The sequence below is a fragment of the Rana temporaria genome, chromosome 2, assembly GCF_905171775.1.
Source record: "Rana temporaria chromosome 2, aRanTem1.1, whole genome shotgun sequence".
In the NCBI taxonomy this organism is placed as follows: domain Eukaryota; kingdom Metazoa; phylum Chordata; class Amphibia; order Anura; family Ranidae; genus Rana; species Rana temporaria.
The window spans coordinates 292,956,600-292,978,738 of record NC_053490.1 but is presented as its reverse complement, the minus strand read 5'-3'; the positions used below and the strand labels follow the sequence as shown (position 1 = coordinate 292,978,738).

The 22,139-nt window shown below is 42.2% G+C and overlaps 1 protein-coding gene across 2 annotated transcripts in view; it reads left to right on the top strand.

Annotated features, from left to right (window-relative positions):
* RSPO1 (R-spondin 1) overlaps nucleotides 1–22,139 on the top strand; it is a 185,647-nt gene that overhangs the window by 142,149 nt on the left and 21,359 nt on the right. For both annotated transcript variants that reach the window (XM_040337222.1, XM_040337221.1), the window contains exons 3-4: nucleotides 18,447–18,638; nucleotides 21,672–21,818. In XM_040337222.1, the coding sequence (XP_040193156.1) occupies nucleotides 18,447–18,638; nucleotides 21,672–21,818 (339 nt within the window). The remainder of the gene's footprint in view (nucleotides 1–18,446; nucleotides 18,639–21,671; nucleotides 21,819–22,139) is intronic.

Sequence of the window (22,139 nt, the reverse complement as noted above, 5' to 3'; positions counted from 1 at the left end):
AGGCCTACAAAAAAGAGGTCTAAGGCCATCAAGACTGACCAAACACTCAAAGGGCCAGATTCACAAAAGAGATACGGCGGCGTATCTCCTGATACGGCGGCGTATCTCCTGATACGCCGCCGTATCTCTGAGATCCGTCCGTCGTAACTATGCGCCTGATTCATAGAATCAGGTTACGCATAGATCTCACAAAGATCCGACAGGTGTAATTGACTTACACTGTCGGATCTTAGGCTGCAATTCTAGGCCGGCCGCTAGGTGGCGATTCCATTGCGGTTGGCGTAGAATATGCAAATGACTAGTTATGCCGATTCACGAACGCACACTTTGCCCGTCGCTGTAAATTTACGTCGTTTCCGTAGAGAGAGGCGGCGTAAAACTAAAGCTGCCCTCTAGGTGGTCTAGCCAATGTTAAGTATGGCCGTCGTTCCCGCGTCGAAATTTGAAATTTCACGTCGTTTGCGTAAGTCGTCCGTGAATGGCGCTGGACGCCATTTACGTTAACGTCGAAACCAATGACGTCCTTGCAACATCATTTAGCGCAATGCACGTCGGGTAATTTTAGGGACGGAGCATGCGTAGTACGTTCGGTGCGGGAACGCGCCTAATTTAAATGGTCCCCGCCCCATTTGAATTAGGCGGGCTTGCGCCGGGCGGATTTACGCTACGCCGCCGCAAGTTTACAGGCAAGTGCTTTGTGAATCAAGCACTTACGCTGTAAACTTGCGGCGGTGTAACGTAAATGGGATACGTTACGCCGCCGCAGAGTGGCCCAATTCTATGTGAATCTGGCCCCCAGTGTCTAAAAATGTAATATGGTATTGGCAATTATTACCTGCTACCTGCTATACTGTCTATAGTGAGACTTCCTATTTCAATTCCATGCACAAATATATACTTCTAATATCGTTTTCAAAAGGCACCAAGACTGACCCATGCATATAATGGAGTTTAAAAATAGTATATAATGTAAGTAAATATATAAATATATCTATATATGTCTCCATTAATTTAAAGATTCTAAGCATTAAAGGCTAAGTTCACCTTTCTTTTTTCTAAAATCTAGCTCCCCTATGTACCAATATGCCATTAATGTTCCACAGTTGCAGAATAATAAAAGCTTTCTATGATTTTTAGAACACGGCATTTACCTTAGCCCTTGCTGTATTTACCTGCTGACTTCATTAGCACACACCTTTCACCCATCAACTATGTTTGCACAGAATGCATCCCTCCACGCAGTAGTGTATTTAGGTTTTGTGCTGCCCTAGGCCTGACTAAACTCATGCATCCCCTCATTTAAATATGACCCACCCATTCCTGTCAAGGCCACACGGGTTTCTCTTTAAGACCCACCCTGCAATTTTCGAGTGGGCACACTAGTTCTGAGGGGCCTGGGGGGGTGGGCGGGGCAATGAATTCCCTTAATTTTTATAGATTTTCTCTCTCTTCCAGTTTGGCTATGGGGCAGGAAGTGAAGGAAAATCTCTGCAATGGGTCAGGGTAAAAAATATACTGACATGGGGCTATAGCCCTCCCTTACTCTATCCAAAATGGAAAAAATGTGCCTATAGTTCTACTTTAAGCACAAATTTCTGATAATTTTATGGAGAGGACTAAGAAGCTATAACATGCCGATGGTGCAGCAGAAAACATATAGCACAGTGAGGAGGGTTTGTGGTCCAGGCTGATAGGACAGTTAAAATTAGAAGCAGCTTGCGTTACACTAACAGTGTAGCTCAAGCTGGCGGGGACCCTTTCCGTGCTGCCCCCCCTGCAAAGTTCTGCCTTGTTGGCCTAGGTCAGGATACAGCGTTGCCTCCACGTGTGCATTTGCCTGGCTTCCCCAGCGTCTCTCCAGACAGTCTCAGGCCATGTGCTGAACTCCCTTAGGCTGCATGCAGCCCACAGGACACCCCTGGTGTAATGCAAGGGCATGTGATTGGATAGATGGTGTATCCTCCTATTATATCGTTTTGGTAATTCTAAAGGAGATTGTACAGAGATTGTACAATTAGAATGTATAGCGTATGGCCACATTTATACACCTAGTTGCGATTTCAGTGTCATTAATTGTTAACGGCACACAAAACACAGAAGCAAATATACAGTATACAAAACAATGCCCAAGGGATTATGAGAAACATACTGAAATGAATAAAATACATTTTTTATTAAAACAATATTGTCCTAAAAAGTAAAAATCTGAAATATAGAACATTTCAGCAAGAATGCACAATAGAAATGTAGATAGTTACATAATTAGCAACATGCCTGATAATACATAAAAATTTGATTCTTGTACACTATCTCTCAACACGTTTCACGGGACAACACTCACTTCATTAGGAGAATTAGAAACAAATTTATCTGCAAGGAGAAACCAGGTCATGAAAAAGAGTGGAAAGAAATGGGAGAAAAAGAATGTATTTGTTGTAGAAAAAGTGTACTTACAATTTGCCAGGGTATCCAAAATCAACCCATATAGGATGTAAATCCCAATAGTGAAAAATGACCCAACAAACACGAGAGGGGAAGGAAAAGGTGCCAACGGTTCCACACAGTTCTGTCCGGGAGTTGGGGATAAAACTAATTACTGGAGGATCCCAAATCTCACATAAGAACGAGGCGGCAAGTTTACCAAACAGCTGGGGAAACAAAATTAACCCATATGTTAAGCCAATATACAGGAAACCACTCCCTCCCAATGTCACACTGGCGGGAAAATTGTGGCCAATCCACCCATCACAATGGCGAGGTGGCCAAAACACGTGGGAAAGTAAAATTTTGTTACATGGAGCGAACAAGGCTTGACAACTGAGTATCTCTGTCCACTCCCTCCTATGTACTTGTATAAAGTGGTCCATACACTATGCAATTTGATTGCACAATCTTTGTACAATTTCCTTTAGATTTACCAGGATTATGGAATTGAAGGACACTCCTGATAAATGCATTCAATTTGTATCAAATCAGACAGGTCATTCTACTACAGAGCTGATGGGAGATCTAAAGGAGATTGTACACAGATTGTATAGGAAGTGGAAGAGAACACACTCTATCACGCTCTCTTCTGTGATGCAACAAGGAAGTGAAGGCTTATGGGAGATGACCTACAGGAAGTGAATGCTTAGAGACGATCTACAGGAAGTGATGGAATCTGAAAATCAATTTAAAAATGGCATTAACTGAAAAGATTTTAAACCTCCTGTGGATAAGGAAAGTACATTGGGATGGCTGGGACAGGCATTGGAAAACGCTTCTATTTATTATGAAAAGTGAAATTCTCCCTGTAAAGATGAACTTATATATTAATGCTTTATATATATATATATATATATATATATATATATATATATATATATATATATATATATATATATATATATATATATTATTTTATTTTTTTTAATTGTGGACAGTTTTACCTCCCCATGTCAGGGTTTCTCTATTCCACTTGTCATGCTTGTATATCAAGGTTATAATATAAGTACATGAAATGTAAAAGTAACTCAATGCAGTTGATTTACTAAAACTGGAGAGTGCAAAATCTGGTTCCTGCTCTCCTTTAAAAATAACAAACATGTTATACCTACCTGCTCTGTGCAGTGGTTTTGCACAGAGCAGCCCCGATCCTCCTCTTCTCGGGTCCCTCACTGGCTCCACTGGTCCCTCCCTCCTGCTGGGTGCCCCCACAGCAAGCAGCTTGCTATGGGAGCACCCCCTCTCTCTCCTCATTGAATCACTGATTTGATTGACAGCAGCGGAAACCAATGGCGCCCCACTGCTGTCTCAGCCAATGAGGAGGGAGTCCTGGACAGCCGAGTCTCTAGTGCAACATTGCTGGATCAAGATGGGGCTCAGGTAAATATTAGGGGGCTGGGGAACGCTGCTGCACACATAAGGCTTTTTGTATCTTAACCTCCCTGGCGGTAAACCCGAGCGTGACTCGGGGTTGGTTTTCAATGCTAAGATCGGTATCCCCGAGTCACGCTCGGGGTGGACGTGCAGCGGCGCGGCTTACCTTCTCGCTGGATCCACAGGCAAGTTACTTACCTTGTCCCTGGATCCAGCGATGCCACCCCGCTGTGTGAGCGAGCGGGACCTCCTCGCTCGATTCACAGTCTCCCCGTGTGCCGCCGATCTCCGTTCCCTGCGACGTTTCGACGCACGGGAGCGGAGAACGGCGCCAAATTCAAAAAAGTAAACAAACACTTTACATACAGTATACTGTAATCTTATAGATTACAGTACTGTATGTAAAAAATACACACCCCCCTTGTCCCTAGTGGTCTGCCCAGTGCCCTACATGTACTTTTATAAAAATAAAAACTGTCCTTTCTGCCTAAAAACTGTAGATTGTCCAAAAGTGTCCCTTTATGTCAAAAATAGTTTTAGATCAGCTAGAAAACAGCGATAATAAATTATAATCACTTGCAGAATTGTGCGATAGCGATTTGTGGGGAAATTCGTCATAAAAAAAATAAATAATGACAGCGACAATTCTGCAACTGAGCAAATTTCAGTGATTTTGAGTTGATTACATTATTGAATAATTTTTATTATAATTATATTATTATTTGTTATAATTATTTATAATTATTTATTATATTATAATTTATAATTTTGTTTTAAAAAAAAAATCATACCCGGGATGCCTACAAGACTCTTGCTTGGTCAGATTTAAGTGAGTTATTTCTAAAAATTACAGGCCTACAGTATAAAACGCCAAATTTCCTTGCAAAATAAATGTACCGCTTTTGGTACGTAATTCCAGACAGAATCATACCGCCAGGGAGGTTAATGCATGGAATGCATTAAGATAAAAAAAAACTTCTGACTTCAGAACCACTTCTAAAGTTAGCAGTTGATTGGCTACCATGTACAGCTGCACGAGATTTTGTACTCTCCAGTTTTAGTAAATCAACCCCCATGTGTTCACAGCTGCGGTGTTATTAAGGGGGTGTTGGCTCTCCTTCCTATTGCATCGGGAGTCTGCTTTCACTTCCCCTTTTGCAAGGGTCCTCTTTTGGCGTCAGCTGACATGACATCACCAACTCTGTGAGCCTTTAGATCGTACCAGGTACTTTTTTTTATCATTTACCAATAAGCCTTTGATATTATTTCACTTGATAACTTATTCATACCAGACTTTATCACCTTCATGACGAGTGTTACCTTGTATTAGAACACCTTGAGTAACCTTTACATATTATGGGCTAGATTCAAGTACTGTATTCACAAAGCACTTGCCTCCTAAGTTACATTAGCGTAGCGCAAATGGCCCGACGTAACCCCGCCTAATTCAAAATAGGCAGGTAGGGGGCGTGTTGTATGGTAATGAATTCACGATTCATTACCATACATGTAAATTAAGCGCCGATCGTACGGCGCATGCGCGCGAATGCTCAGTATCACGTCGCAAGTACTCCTTGCTTTCGACGTGAACGTAACCTACACCCAGCCACCATTGTGAATCGGCTTACGCAAATGACGTAAACAACGTGAAATTCGACGGCTGTCCCGACGGCCATACTTAACATTGGCTGCGCCATCTTTTTGGTGGTTTATCTTTATGCCTGAAAAATGCCTTACGTAAACGGCGTATCTTACTGCGACGGGCGTACGTACGTTCGTGAATAGGCGTATCTTAGCAACAGACAAGCGTATCTCAGTTTGAGCATACGCTTAAAGATACGACGGCGCGGATTCGGACTTACGACGGCGTATCTACTGATACGCCGTTGTAAGTCCTTCTGAATCTAGCCCTATCTTGGAAACCTATATAACAACTGAATATACAAGCATGTCACCAGAATAAGTCCTGGCATGAACAGGTAAAATTGGGCATAACCACAATTTTAAATATATATACAAAGCATTAACACTGATACTTGGGATATGTTTGATATAGACTTGCTTTTACTATTTAACATGTTTAGACTATTTTGATTGCACAGGTGAGTGTTGGTGCCTTTGGAAAGCTATACTACAATTGGATAAATGTGCATAGAACTGAAATATGAAATCTTAATATGAATAGGTAAAGTTAGGAATAAACACAATTTTATATAACTATGAAAAATTATATTTTTTAATTTAATGGATACCAGTCCAACACTAATACCCATGCATACGTTATACAATTTCTGGCCCTTTTGCAGTGGCAGCCTCTCCATTAGGGGCCCCCCTAATCAATGCGTCCTGCCCCTAATCTACATGCTGGATGCATTGATTTAAATGTTTTTTTTAAGCACGTGATTCGAGTCTGAGACTCTAAATGGCTTCAAAAAGTGTGGGTTGGGGCGTAGAGCACTGCGCTCCGAGCCTATCCAGTTGTGTGACAATAGCGAATTAATATTTGCGATTGTCTTCCTGCTTCTCCTCCTGGCCAATCAGGATGCGGGTCTTAAGACCCGATTGGTCCAGATTAGAAACTACTGTATTGGCCGGGAGCAGGGGGGAGGTGCCAAGGAGGAGGCACAGGGAGAAGCCACAAAAGCTTCCCACGACCTGGATGGGTTAAGTGCGGGACTGATGGGTGGATGGGCTGGGGCAACGGAGAAGGTTGGGGGTTTTGTCCGTCGATCAACCGAGCGGCAGGAGGAATTTAACAGAACGAACCGGCGAGGGGTTGTTTGCCCCCCCCCCCAGAAAATAGAGCACCAGCCGCCACTGCTCCTTTGAGTATGCTGGTTAGTCTTGGTAGGCTTGGACCCCTCTTTTTAAGTCCCCTATTATCTCCCTCTGTATGAAAACTGGGCTTGAATTCTTTATTTGTTTGACACACAGTTCAGACATATATAGGTTAACCATACACATATAATACTGCTACCATCCTACTACCATATATGTTGGTACATGTTGGAAGGTCTGTGCTATGTTAATAATGTCAAAGGTTCCTGTAATATATCTTCAGAACTGCTCCCCATACTTCCTACTGAAGTAACTTTTTTGATCTGCAAAATGCATCAAATGGTACCTCTACCCCATTATTACAATCAATGGAACATGTAAAGCGCTAATTGGTGGGGTGTCAAAGCGTACTGTATGTGGAGTAGCTGTCCTTACTATTTACTGTTTTCTTGAAGCATTTGTGGATATTCATTAAGTCATCTTCTTATTTTTATGTGGTTTATATTTTTGTGCTAATAAACATAGGGGCAGATCCACATAGAATTACATCCGTGCAGCGTATCAGAGATACGCTACGCTGCCGTACCTTACCTGGCTTTAGTTTGAATCCTCAACGATTTTGCGCCGTAAGTTACGGTGGCGTAGTGTATTTCTGGCGGCGGAATTCAAATCGGCGATTAGGGGGGCGGGTTTCATTTAAATGAAGCGCGTCCCCGCGCCGAATGAACTGCGCATGCGTCGTCCCGAAATTTCCTGCCGCGTGCATTGCGCTTAATGACGTTGCTAGGACGTAATTTTTTTAACTTAGACGTGACTTACATCCATCCCTATTCACGGACGACTTACGCAAAAAAAATTTTAAAAAAATTTGGACGCGGGAACGACGGCCATACTTAACATGGCAAGTCTATCTATACGCCGCAAAATACCAGCTTTAACTATACGCCGGAAAAAGCAGACTAGAGATGACGTTACAGAATGTGACGGCCGTGCGTACGTTCGTGGATCGTCGTAAATCGCTAATTAGCATACCCAACGCAGAAAACGACGCGAACTCCACCCAGCGGACGCCGAAGTATTGCATCTAAGATCCAAAGGCGTACGAAGCCATACGCCTGTCGGATCTTACCCAGATGCCGTTGTATCTTGGTTTGAGGATTCAAACCAAAGATACGAGGCGGGTAATTTGAAAGTACGCCGGCGTATCAGTAGATACGCCGGCGTACTTGCTCTGTGGATCTGCCCCATAGTGTTTTTATAATTCAATGTGGTATGTGCAAAATATCATTGTGGCACCTGAAAAGTCGCAGAATTTTCTTCTCAGTGGTGTTCTTACTATGATATTAGGAACATGCAGTGACTACATTTGCTGGGCCATGTGCATATTTAGGTTTGTGGGGAAATAAAGGTTAATAAGTCACACCAACATTAAATTCAGCGATAAGCCCCTTTGGCAGAATCACAGAGAATCATCGGTAATTGTAGAAAAAGCCAGGGCATGGTGTTTTGCTGCAGGTACAACAAAGATCAATTATTTACTGCTACTGATCATATAACACGTACATGCTTTCTCTGCAAGGACATGAGCTCATCTTTTGCATCAAATATTTACAACTTGGTACGGAGAGGTAGTTGTCTTTCTGTGATGTTGCTGATTGGTTACAAAAGGTTTCGTTGTCATTCAAGTGTAACAGCTTAAAAGCAGTTTAGCAGTATCCTGAAAGAAACAGGAACTGTAAAATACACAGACATAGAACTTTAAAGCAGCAGTGCCATCTAGCAACATTTCAAACAAATACAGTATTACCTTGAAATAAAAGAGCATTTTGTAGTTGTAGTACTATATGTGCTAGCAGCTATCAGACTGCACATGTATTATAGTGTTAACTTTGTAGCCATCTATCTATCTATCTAGCTACTGTATCTCATTAATAATTTAGTATAAATAAGGCAAACTTGGAATGTTAGGATTTGTACATATCACATGCCAGAAGTAAACCTGATAAAACAATCCCGCACAGGGTTTTACATTACCGCTTGCCGACCGCCTCATGTAGATATACGTCGGCAGAATGGCACGGGCAGACAAAGCAACGCATATATATGTTGCTTTAAGCCTGCCCCCTAGCGCACACATGCCGTAGTCTCCGTGACCGTGCCTGTGGGACCCCGGACTCGATGTCCGCCGGTGTATCGCGATCGAGTCACGGAATGGCAGAACCGGTGGATGTCTTTGTAAATAAGACATCACCCTATTCTGCCTAGTGACACAGCACTGATCGTCTGCTCCCTCTCATCGGGAGCAGCGATCAGTGACGTGTCACAGTAAGTCAGACCCCCTAACAGTTAGAATCACTCCCTAGGACACACTTAACCCTTTCAGCGCCCCCACTGGTTAACCCCTTCACTGCCAGTCACATTTACACAGTAACCAGTGCTTTTTTATAGCAGTGATCGCTGTATAAATGTGAATGGTCCCAAAATAGCGCCATAAGTGTCCGATATGTCCGCCATAATGTCGTGGTCACGATAAAAATCGCAGATTCCCATCATAACAAGTAAAAAAAATAATAATAATAAAAATACTATAAAACTACCCCTATTTTGTAGACGACTTACGCAAACAAAAAAAAAAATTAAAATTAAACGCGGGAACGACGGCCATACTTAACATAGCAGGTTTAACTATACGCCACGAAACAGCAGCTTTAACTATACGTCGAAAAAAGCTGACTAGAGATGACGTAAAAAAATGTGACGGCCGCTCGTACATTCGTGGAACGTCGGAAATAGCTAATTTGCATACTCGACGCGGAAAACAACGTGAACGCCACCCAGCGGACGCCGAAAAATTGCATCTTAGATCCGAAGGCGTACGAAGAGGTACGCCTGTCGAATCTAACCCAGATGCCGTTGTATCTTGTTTTGAGGATTCAAAACAAAGATACGACGCGGGAAATTTGAAAGTACGCCGGCGTATCAGTAGATACGCCGGCGTACTCGCTTTGTGGATCTGCCCCTTAATCTGTTATGTTCAGCTGCCTCATCCCAGGACTGAAAAATGTGCACCTCTGTACTACGTCTAATGACACATTGAACTCAATAATCTCGAGACTCATAATTGTTAAAGTGTTACAGATTAATTATTATTTCAATGTGTATGTTGTTGGTTATTTTTTTGTTTCTAAAATGTTTACATATGTTATTTGTATTGGGGCAATGTGTTCAATTTATGTCTTTAGTGGTAGTCGCAGGCACAGGGACATGCCAGGTTTTAGAGGGGGGAGTGTAGGCAGGTGTTTCCTTTTAAAGTGTGGCCACTCCTCTCGGGAGGTGTATCCTCTGTAATAGCCCAGCCCTGTTCCATTAAATTTGAATGTGAGGAGCTAATTGAGGTCTTTATCAACAGCAAGGATGGCAGGATGCAGCACTACAGAAGAAGCGCTTCCCCTGGAGGCCTGAGAGAGGAAAGAGATGGGGCCTAGGGCCAGCAAAAAGACATTATGTAATCCTAAATTGTAAGTAGCAACACAGCACCCCCCCCCCCCCCCCCATCAAGATAGGAGGACCAAGTTGCTATGATAGCCAAGATGTGGCTAATGTTTACAATGCAACTTTCTGCCAATGTTTTTTGGAATCTGCTCATATTTCTATTAATTTTGGTTTCTTAAGTAAAGTTCAGGAAAAACTTTTAATGCCTCTTTCTTGCCTGAAGCTTTGGCGTACTAGAAGTGTGATACTGTAGTTTCAGTCTCAGTTGGGGAGAAGAGCAAGCGTGTATCTTTGTGCAAACCTGGTCAGCTTGTGAGCAGGTGGTGATTAGGGAAAAGGAGTCACGCTTCTGGTAGTGAGAGCTAACCCCCCTATAGAACATGTACCAAGCGACCCAGGCCCCTATCTACCACAGGCCCCCGGGTGTTGGATTGAACTGCCGAAGTCCTAATCAGAACTACGTAAATTGCAGCCCTATTGGAGAGATACGCCAGGCAAAATTAGTTAATGTGGACTATGAGAAGGGGGATGTGACAGAATTTTTTACCTTAATGCAAGGAATGCAATAACGTGAAAAAAAATGTTGTGGCTGCGCTGATGGGCACACAGGTGAGGCTGTGCTGATGGGCACACAGGTGAGGCTGTGCTGATAGCACAGGTGAGGCTGCGCTGAAGGGGAATGGTGAGGCTGTGCTCATGGGCACACAGTTGTGGCTGCGCTGATTGGCACAGGTGAGGCTGTGCTCATGGGCACACAGTTGTGGCTGGGCTAATGGGTACAGGTGAGGCTGTGCTCATGGGCACACAGTTGTGGCTGTGCTGATGGGCACAGGTGAGACTGCGCTGATGGGCACAGGTGCAGCTGCGGTGATGGGCACAGAGGTCAGGCTGCGCTGATGGTCACTGGTGAGACTAGCTGGTGGGCACTGGTGAGACTAGCTGATGGGCACAGGTGAGGCTGTGCTGATGGGCACATTTGAGGCTGCACTGGTGAGGCTGCGCTGATGGGCACAGGTGAGGCTACACTGATGGGCACAGGTGAGGCTGCACCGATAGGCACACAGGTGAGGCTTGCGCTGATGGACACTGGTGAGACTGTACTGATGGACACTGATCAGGCTGCATTGATGGGCACTGGTGAGGCTGCATTGAACGGCATTTATCAGGCTACATTGATGGGCAATAGTGAGGTTGCATTGATGGGTACTGATCAGGCTGAGCTGATGGGCACTGGTGAGGCTGCATTGATGGGCACTGATAGGGGCTCTTTCTAACATTTCTGACTCTCAAATAGACACATAGAGGACCCACACCCGCATGCAACCTCATTATGCGTTGTGTCATGTGCCGCCACACACTGGGCCTGCTTCAAACCTTCTAGTACCACCATAGGGCAAAGTTAACACTTTTAAGCAGTTACAGAAACAGCATTTTTTTATTTTTGGATAAAGGTTTTACATACTGTAAATAAACAAAAGCTAGCCTTTGTAAACACCCTTGTCAGTGTTAAATAGTTTACTTCAACCTTCTAACTGCCTCTTTTTGCTGGACAGCTTAGGCTGGCCATAAATGGTCGAATACTGAAAGAATTTCCTTTTGATAATCAGAAATTTTGTGTGTTTTGTGATCAGATGGTGCCACCATTGATTTAGAAATTCGACCAACCAAGCCTTCAATTTCACCTTCAACCAAGCCTTCAATTATTTTTGTGGCTGAGAATCTTCTTTTCTTTACGGGAATTTTCTTTTCTTGCACTCATGCACATTTATTTTTCGAATACATTTCCAATATTTTTAATATGCCCAATTACTTAAATTTGATTGTCGCACGAAAATCGGCTGTTGCTGCAGCCCAAACAAAAATTCTTAGAGACCCATGTATGGCCTGCCTTAGTCTGCTAGGGGAAGTTGAAAAATAAGAGATTTGCTGACCGGATCGCCAGGTGAAAATAAAGGAGAAAAACCCAAAGAAAAGATAACTAATGTAGCCACCACATATATGAAGTGGTAAGCTGCAATGTTTTATATTTTTTGATCTTGGGTGTTATACCTCTATAAAGGCTAAGAAGGCTAAGTTCATCTTTAGGAACCTGTCACATTTTACACCTGTATTTAGAGTGTAACATGTTCCTAAACACCCTCACGCTCCCTCAGAGAAGCACAGCTCCAGGGCATTTTCATTGCCTCAATTGATGGTCATTTGTTTTGACCAGCAGTGGAATGCAGTAGGTAGGAGGGGGAATTGTTCCAGGCTTTAAGTTTAAGGCACCCTGATAGTAATAACCCAAAAGTGTGTAGGCCAAATACAATATACTTCTTTTGATGTAGAGATCTATTTCCAAGTCAAAGGTACACATGTACAAACTAGGGATCTCCCGATACCAATACTAGTATCAGTATGGGTACCGATACCGAGCATTTCCCTGAGTAAGTACTCGGGGAAATGCTCCGATGCTTCACCCGATACCTAGGCAGTCAGGGTGATCGATGCGGCAGGGGAGTTGTATATACAGTGGTCATCGGTGCTTGTAACTCCCCCCAAAGCCACAACGATCATCACCGCTGACTGTCCCTGTGCTGTCCCGCTCTGTGCTGTCCTCCTCCATCCTCAGTGCTGTCCCCCTCCATCCTCAGTGCTGTCCCCCTCCAACCTGTTCCCCTCCGTGCGCCGTTCTGTTCCCTCCGTGCTCCGTACTGTCCCCTCCGTGCTGTACTCCTCCATGCTCCACGATGTCCCCTCCGTGCTGTCCCCTCCGTGCTCTGTGCTGTCCCCCCTCGTGCTGTCCCCCCTCATGCTGTCCCCCTCCATCCTCCGTGCTGTCCCCTCCGTGCTCTGTGCTGTCCCCATGCGGCTCCTACCTTTTCCGAATTAACAGAGTCAGTGATCACTGACTCTGTCCATTCACATAACTGAGCATTGAAACCTGTGTTTACGATGCTTCAGTTTATGAATGGAGAGGAGCTTCTCTCCATTCAGTTTAGCTAAGGATTGAGAGAAAGGGACTGGGGAATCTGTGTCCTTAAAAGGGGCGGATCCAGAGTCTAATCTTGGGAGGGACACTGCCAAATATTTGCGGGCAATTTGTAGGGTGGATGCAGCCAGGTGGAGGGGAGGACAGGGCGGGAGAAGCCAGATGGAGAGGAGGACAGGTTGGGAGAAGCCAGATGGAGAGGAGGACAGGGCGGGAGAAGCCAGGCGGAGAGGAGGACAGGGTGGGAGAAGCCAGATGGAGAGGAGGACAGGGTGGGAGAAGTCAGATGGAGAGGAGGACAGGGTGGGAGAAGTCAGATGGAGAGGAGGACAGGGTGGGAGAAGCCAGACGGAGAGGAGGACAGGACCCATTGCCCCCCCCATTGGATCCACCCCTGGTCCTTAGTCCCTTTCTCTGTTTTAAAGGGGAGATTCAGAGGTCTGTTAAGACCCCAGATATCTCACCAAAGACCCCCAACAGGGCTGGTTAAAAAAAGAAAAAAATTGCAATAAATAAAAAAAAAAATCTAAAAAATAATAAAAATGTAAATAAAAAAAAACACACTGACAATTCACCCCCACCCCCCCCCCTAAAAAAAAGAAGAAAGCACTGTAAAAAAAAAATTATAAGAAAGATAAAAAATACTGCCACTGTCACATGACATTAAAAAAAAAGCATTGGTAATTGGACTCGGTCTCAAAAAAGTGGTATCGGGACAACCCTAGTACAAACTTTATACCTGTGGAAAGGATGCTGAATTTCATGTATGGTATGGTGGGATCTATGCCTAAACACATCATGTCCCATAAAAAAACATCTTAGCAGTAACAGATAGGAGTTGTGGCTTGGCATTTTTCTTGTAAGACAAGCAAACTTTGCTTGTCTTATGTAGCGCTCACCCCCGAAGGAGCCGCTGGTGATTGATTGGGCCTGTACTCTGCTCTAACACCCCCAATAATTTGGTCTCACTCCCCTGTGGTGCAGTGCTGGTGTGAAGCTCAATAATAAAAAACAGGTGAATAGACACAGATTATATTCACTTTACCTGTGTTGTTACCCGGGCATACACTGCTACACCTGTTTGGAGAATTAACAAGTCTCACAACAGATTGTGTTAAAACAAAAGGTAAATTTACTAGAACAGGCTTTATCGTTAACATGGAACCACAATTGGTATACAATAATGAGACAAGAGGTTGTAGGTGGCAATTGCCTGAGAGCCACCTGTATTGCTTTGGCAGGAGTGTCTCCAAGTGGGACTTATGCTCTGGCAACAACCTCAGCACTGGGCACCTTCCCACTTCCAGCACACCATGTAGACACTATGAAATCCCCTATGTGGCACACAGTATTTGGCAAGAATGATATATCACAGTATAATTAACTCAATATTCCCCCTACAGTCTCTAGTAAGTGGTAACAGCACTGCAAGGTCTTGCAGTAAGAATACAGTATAGTCTCTGGTCTTATTTCTTCTGTCTTCTGCTAGCTATTGTGAGACAAAGATTGTAATCCAAAGGGTTCTCTGATCAATAAAGCAATGTAGAACATAGAACAGTAGCTTAAATTGTGAAAAGTATCTGTGTACTTCTTCTTAGAAATGTACCTCCAGCGGTAGTCACTAAATAGTTAAATCAGGCTTGAGGCCTATGCACAGGTGACTCTATTGAACTGAACTGTTCCGTGGAACTACCGGTCCCAGCAACACTATGCAATCAGTCTAGGTGTGTGAAAAGCAGTACAAAGTTCTGAGCATCAGCCCTCTCACCACACAAGGTCCAGACAGATGGATGCCTCCGCTCCACAGGATCTCAGTCTGTTTGCTGCGACCACACTGTCACGCTGTTCTGTTTCACAGACGACCGGGAGTCCTCAGTTACCTCCTTCAAGGGTCTCTGGTTCGACCACACTGCTGCTCCAGCACGCTGTGGTATAAAGCAGAATCAAAGGACTGCTGTTTTGCTCCGCACAATGTAGGCCAGACCTCTATGGAACCCACACACAAACAGAGCTCTGCTGGCAGGCCATGCGTCCCAGGAACAAGAGACCCAAGATGGCCACCACAGGGCCTTTTATCTCCTACCCAGCATGCACTTCAGCCCCGAGTGTTCATGGGTAGGTCATTTGCATAATATTTCACCATGTTCTTGAAAACAAAAATAAATGAAGTCCATTTCACGTTTTAGCCACTAGGTGCTGCCAAATACCAGTTTATAGCATTAGTCATGGAATAACTCTGCACAACAGTAATATAATATTAAAAGGCAAAAATGCCTGAGCTACACTTACAAGAAAGTCATCTATATGTCAAGGCTATTTCAACTATACAATCTGGCTATTAATGCTAATTTGATACATCAGAACAACATATAAGTCACACTGCATGCTAAATTCACATTCTAGGAGACTATTAAAATCTGAGTAGAAAAAGGATTTACAACAAGGTAACCACAAACCACAAGTACTATAATAATGTCCAAGATCTGCTGGAATAAAAAGAGATGTAATTTGCTTTGGTTGTTTACAGGATATAACAAGCTGTTTTGGGCTGAGAATATAAATAATCATACATTCTTTTCAGACAGAAGGTTGTAAACACTTCTAGCATGGAAAGGGTTAGGCATTTCTGGAAAACCATCCTCACCACAAACTCATAAGGCACTGAGCTATTTATAATGACAACCCCTAACACTGCTAAATATGATATCTACTTGTACTCGGAATATAATGCTTAGGGTCCAGGAACCTGGTTCATCATTCATCTGTGGCTCCGACTGAAATATTTATACATCCAAATATTTGTCATCACATACTGTACTTTATTACATAGATGTATTCACTGAATACATATTAAAGATAACCCCTTGTACTTTCAACTACCATAACATAAATATGAGTTTAGTTATTGTTGAATTGTTCTGCTGCTAATTTGCCACTAATTTGTTAATGCCACTAATTTGTTAATTTGTTCCGTGTTTACCTGAATATTTTTTTAAGAAAAAAAAAGTGCCAAATGATAGTGCACTGAATGGCCACAACTAATGAATTTGGTTTGCGGGAGGTCCAGTGAACCCAGCAAAATGTCCTCTAAACCTAAACATAGCGCCAAACCCTATTGAAGTCTAAAGGAGCAGAATCTTATTTGTTTCTGGTCCTTTTCAATGCAAATTTTTGCAAAAAAATAAAACTAACATTTAGCAGGGAGAGGGGTTTTTAATGTGTGCAAAATGGAAACAATAAAATGCACAAATTCTTAACATAGCATGCTTTGGGGGTGCCTTAGACCTGCACATAGAGTTGCAGATGGAGTAGGATGTACTCATTTAAAAGTGACATTCTGAGTTTACAAACAGTGACTGTGAATCTGTCATTTAGCATATTGCTAAATTAAAAGTCACTGTCTGGCTTCTGGTTGTAAGCAAACCAGGCGATCTGCCATTTGGTGGCAGATGCTTACAAAAAGAAGCAGGCAGGAATCCTAGGTGACATCATTGGCTACATTTGGTCAGTGATACCACACAGGATCACTGTTGGCTACTGTAAACAAGTAATCAGTTGTAATAATGGGAGAAGTGGCAGGTGGACATCATCAGGCACTGCAGGTCTCATGTCAGCGAGTCAACATGATTTAGGTAGATCTACATCTTTGGACAATTTGATTGATGTTGGGTTTACATGGGGGGATAGTATTTATCATTTTATTTCTAATAAAAGTATTTTCACAGTGTGGATGTTTTTTTTCACTATTTACATTTTTTTGTGAATGAGTAACAAGTGGTACTATATAACCTGTACTGGTCCACTTTGGGGGGGGGGGGGGGTAGATATCGGAGGTCTGCTTTGCTGTAAAGTGGAGTTTCATATAAAAAATTTCACCTACAGACCCCACATGCCTTTTGGGATGGGGGGTGAGGCCCTTGTCCTCTTAACATAGGGGTTAAGGTTTGTTGCCCCCTTGTAAGGTCCCCTCCCAATGTCGAAGGCATGTGACCTGGTATGGTTTAGGAGGGTGGGGCCACATACTCTATATACCCTCTGCCTGGCCTGGGGCAAAGAGGGCCCCAAATATCTGTTGCGCCATGTAAATGAGTACAGGATACATAGTACCCTTTTATACTCAAACAAAACAAACACAAATTAAAAGTAAATAACAATTAAAAAAACACACCATAAAAAAATCCTTTATTGAAAGTAAGATTAAATCAAAAAACGAAAAGTCCAACATCAATCACATCGTCCAGCAATGTAGATCCTCATCACTCATAAAGAGCACCGCTTGAAGATGTTGACCCACCACTACAATGACCTACTGAACGACAGTGCCACTCACCAATGCAAATAACAGATCCCTGACAGGTTCTATATATAAACAAGCCAGGAAAGGTCCTGAGTGATGTTATTGACCAAATATGGTAAGAATTGGTCATTGACATCACCCAGGAGCCAGACGGCTTGTTTACAAACATAGATCTATTATATCATTAGGCAGCATCAGTGCTACCACTGCTAAATGAAAGGTTTCTGACTAATGTTTGTTTACAAACATCAACCAGAGGTTCGGTCGGGGGAACTGGATGAATATGGACAGTCGATTTGCCTATTCCCTGAACTGCGAACAGGCTGGGTTAAGATCAAGCTCATGTTAATCGAAAAATGATAGGTGTGTGTTATTATGTGTTATACAACTAGGGTCTAATTTGGTTTAGAGGCTGGCCTCTGCTATTTGTTGTTAGTAATGTTAATTACCGGTAAGTGCACTTTGAGGGAGTGTTGCTTAATACCACCAAAGTGTTAAATAAAGTAAAAGTGTCACCTGATCAGTTCAAGCCGAACATGTAATGAAACCTCCATTTTTAGATTACATTTTTGCTTTTAGTCTCCCTTATGCTGCCCATACATGTTACAATAAATGGAAATTTTATAAATATGATGGTTTTAAATGTCCCTTGCTTGAAAATGAACACTTGACGCAACAGAAAATAATTATTTAGTGATTGTAATTTGATTTTCCATCAGGATGGATCGTTCCTCTTTGATGAAAATATCCTTTTTTCCTTATCTAAAACGTTGTCTGATACAATCGATATACTGACAATTACTGAATGAATGTATGAATATGTGTACACCTGGCATTAGATATTTGTGGATAAAAGCTGCAGCAGATCTGTAGTGGTAGACAGTTCAAAGTGTCTGGATTGAGTCAAATAAAACAGCAACATATTTAACAAAAAGATAGCTCTGATTTACTGAATACACCCAATAACTTTATGCTTTCATTTGCAGTATGTCATTAAAGTGACAAATTAGATATTTTTAAATATATTTTCCAAATGCTGTTTATTTACAGGAAGCACAGAGGTGAGCCTGGGCTGTGCCAAAGGTTGTGAAGCATGTTCAGAGGTGAATGGATGTATTAAGTGCTTACCAAGGCTTTTTATACTTTTGGAAAGGAATGATATTCGACAGATTGGAGTCTGCTTGCAGTCCTGTCCCCCAGGATTTTATGGTGATCGTAGTCGCGAAATAAACAAGTGTACAAGTAAGTCTACCAACATGTGAAAAACATATTCTAAAACCCTAAAATTAGTGTAATAAAATATAAACAGCATGGTAAACAATGTAAAATGAAATATCCGTTTTCACAGGTATTCAAAAATAATGCTAATGTCCATAAACATCACCATGTGACAAAAGTGAATATGTGCAAAAATTCCAAAAAATATATATAAATGTGTTTAAATATTAATTAAATATAAGTCCATAAAACACATCAAGTAGGTTTGTGAAAAAATAATGATAATAGCTTCCAATCTTCCACCACACCAGGTGTCAGTGAATCCTCTCCCGTCAGATGCACAACTCACCAACTCAAATTGCCTTACACTCTCGTGTTCGGCGTGTAAACGTGTACAAAAAGACCTCACTGGTAGGTATAGCAGATAATTCCAGTTCCAACCAATTTACTGCCAGAAAGCTCTGCATGTAAATAAAAAAAGTGCTCAAAATAGCACGATACCATAAAATCAGTTTAATAACACACTTGAATCTTCAAATAGAGCACTCACATGAATCTCAAAAAAATAGAGCAATACACTGCACAGCAAACACTCGTTCAGAGATGAACCAAAAACCGAGTATATTGGTCACAGCAGACCCAAGGTGTCAACTAATCGCTCACCACCCCCCCGCTGTTCCTTCCTGGATCTCTGCTTCCTTGATCGGCATTGATACGTCACACGTTCACTTCAGATGGTTGCCACACAGCCACGCCCCGACATGTTTCGTCATAAAAGACTTAGTCATGGGATTGATCAGTTTGATTTTTTTAAAGTAGCTGCTTCTCTCTTTTGCCAATTTGATTATCACTATTTGTTCATAAGCGCAGTGGTGGGAACACAGAAAGGGAAGATTTATCTTTGTTACCATTATTTACAAGTCTACCAACATGTTATATATGTTCTACAAAATGTAACTGTATATAAGAGCTGTACGATTAATTGTTAAAAAATTGCGATCGCGATTCAACCCCCCTCACCATCTTAATCCGGCATTTCCATGATTCATGTAACAAGTACAGAGTCGTTATCTGCTCAGAGCTGTCAAAAAAAAGGCATTCAGCAAAGTTTATCACAACATTGCTCAGCGCTGAGATAAAAAGACACATGGTATCATTTGGTCCTATTAGATCAAAGGTATAAACCAGGGATATGCGATTAGCGGACCTCCAGCTGTTGCCAAACTACAAGTCCCATGAGGCATAGCGAGACTCTGACAGCATCAAGCATGACACCCAGAGGCAGAGGCATGATGGGACTTGTAGTTTGGCAACAGCTGGAGGTCCGCTAATTTCATGTCCCTGGTATACACTTTTGTCTGCAAATGAGGGCAGTTTAACCACTTAAAGGAGTTTTTCACCTAAATGCATTTTATTCATTAAGGTGAAAAACATTCTGCGCTGCAACTGCCCCCCAGAGCCCCCCTTTTTACCTAAACCTGATCGTTCCAGCAATGAGCACGAGCCCAGCAGCTCCAGTCTTGGGTCCTCATTGGATATATTGATAGCTGTCAATCAAATCCAGTGACATGGGAGGACAGGGCCGAGTCCTGCTGTCTGTATAAATGGACGCAGCAACAGGACTCAGGAGCATGCCTGGATGAGGGTCCCCAGGGAAAGCGATGAAGAGGAGGAGCCAGGAGCACTGCCGGGACACCCCAGAAGAGGAGGATAGGGGCTGCTCTGTGTAAAACCCTTGCACAGAGCAGGTAAGTATGACATGTTTGTGATTTTACAAAAAAAGACAAACCTTTACAATCACTTTAAAGACTTATGCCGAGTACACAGGATCGGAAATTCCGACAAGAAAACCGTAGATTTTTTTCAGACGGAATTTTGGCTCAAACTTGTGCTGCATACACATGCTCACACAAAATTCTGACCGTCAAGAATGCGGTGACGTACAACACTACAACGAGCCGAGAAAAATTATGTTCAATGATTCCGAGCATGCGTCAAATTGATTCCGAGCATGCATGTTTTTTTGCGAGTCAGAATTGCATACAGACAATCAAAATTTTCGACAAGAACTTTTCCCGTCAGAAAATTTGAGAACCAGCTCTCAAATTTTTGCTGTCGGAAATTCCAACAGAAAAAGTCAAATGGGGCGTACACACGGTCAGAATTTCCAAAAAAAAAGCTTGTATCGAACTTTTCTCATCGGGAATTCCGATCGTGTGTACAGGGCATAAGTCTTTTTCTGACACTTGCTGCTTACAAGTTATAATCTGTGCCTTTTGCTAGAAAATTAAAATTACTTTTGACCCCCAAACATTATATATATTTTATTAGCAGAGACCCTGGAGAATAAAATCGTTGCAATATTTAATGCCACATTATATTTTTGCAGCGGTCTTTCAAAGGCAATTTTTGGGGGGAAAATAGACTTAACTAATTTCGAAAAAAAAGAAAAAAACAGTTTGCCCAATTTTTTCATATATTGTAAAAGATGATGTTACGCCATGAGAATCATGATCTTTACTCTAAGCAAAAAAAAAATGATTTTCTTTTTATCCAGAATCGTGCAGCTCTACTGTATATTACAGTAATAAGTGCTCTCTGCTTGATACCTCATCTCAACAATTTTATCATTGCAGTATTGAAAGAGGAAAAGTACACTTTTTAGCACCAACTTGTTTTAGACAAAATGTACATTTCAAACGCACACTGTCATTAGTCTTATTATTTCAGAAACTGATACAACATCAATACACATCTGCAAAAATACAAGGAAAATTGCATTGCCGATAGGGGGTTTATGGCAGAAAGTATGTTCCTGGCAGGATCACCAAGTAAAAGGAAGAAGGACTAAAAACAAATGCAATAAATACATTTAAGGACTGATATACAGTACTACAATCCTTTTAGTTCCTGGGCTTGCATAAACTTACTTTTTTATTGTTAATACTATATGAAGCAATCTCAGTCACGTCGACTTTTATTATAATTTATTGGATAGCATACATGACACCTTTAAAATTGAGTTTTACAATTATTTTTTATTTTTTTATTCTTTAGAATGTAGAGTGACAAACTGTGAGAACTGTTTCAGCAGGAACTTTTGCACAAAGTGTAATGATGGCTTCTACTTACATAAAGGAGTTTGTTACTCCACTTGTCCAGAGGGATTTATTGCAGCAAATGGTACCATGGAATGCAGCTCCGGTAAGTGTACACTTTTATACAACTTGTGAATCTCATTACCATAGGATAGGATTTGCTGTACTGTATATAAAACAGGACTGTCTAACAGTCAACACAGTTTTCCTTTCATTCAATCAGTGAGTTGAACACAAAAAAAATGATTCCCGCATCTACACAAGCGATATGGATGCAGGGATCATATTCTGACAGTGAGGACTCCCCCCCCAGCCCAGTCAGAATACACTGATCATTACTGTGGCCAGATCAGCTTCTGTTGAACAGGAAAGACTACACACAGATTGAAATGTGTCCCGGTTCCTACCGAACCAGATGAATATATAT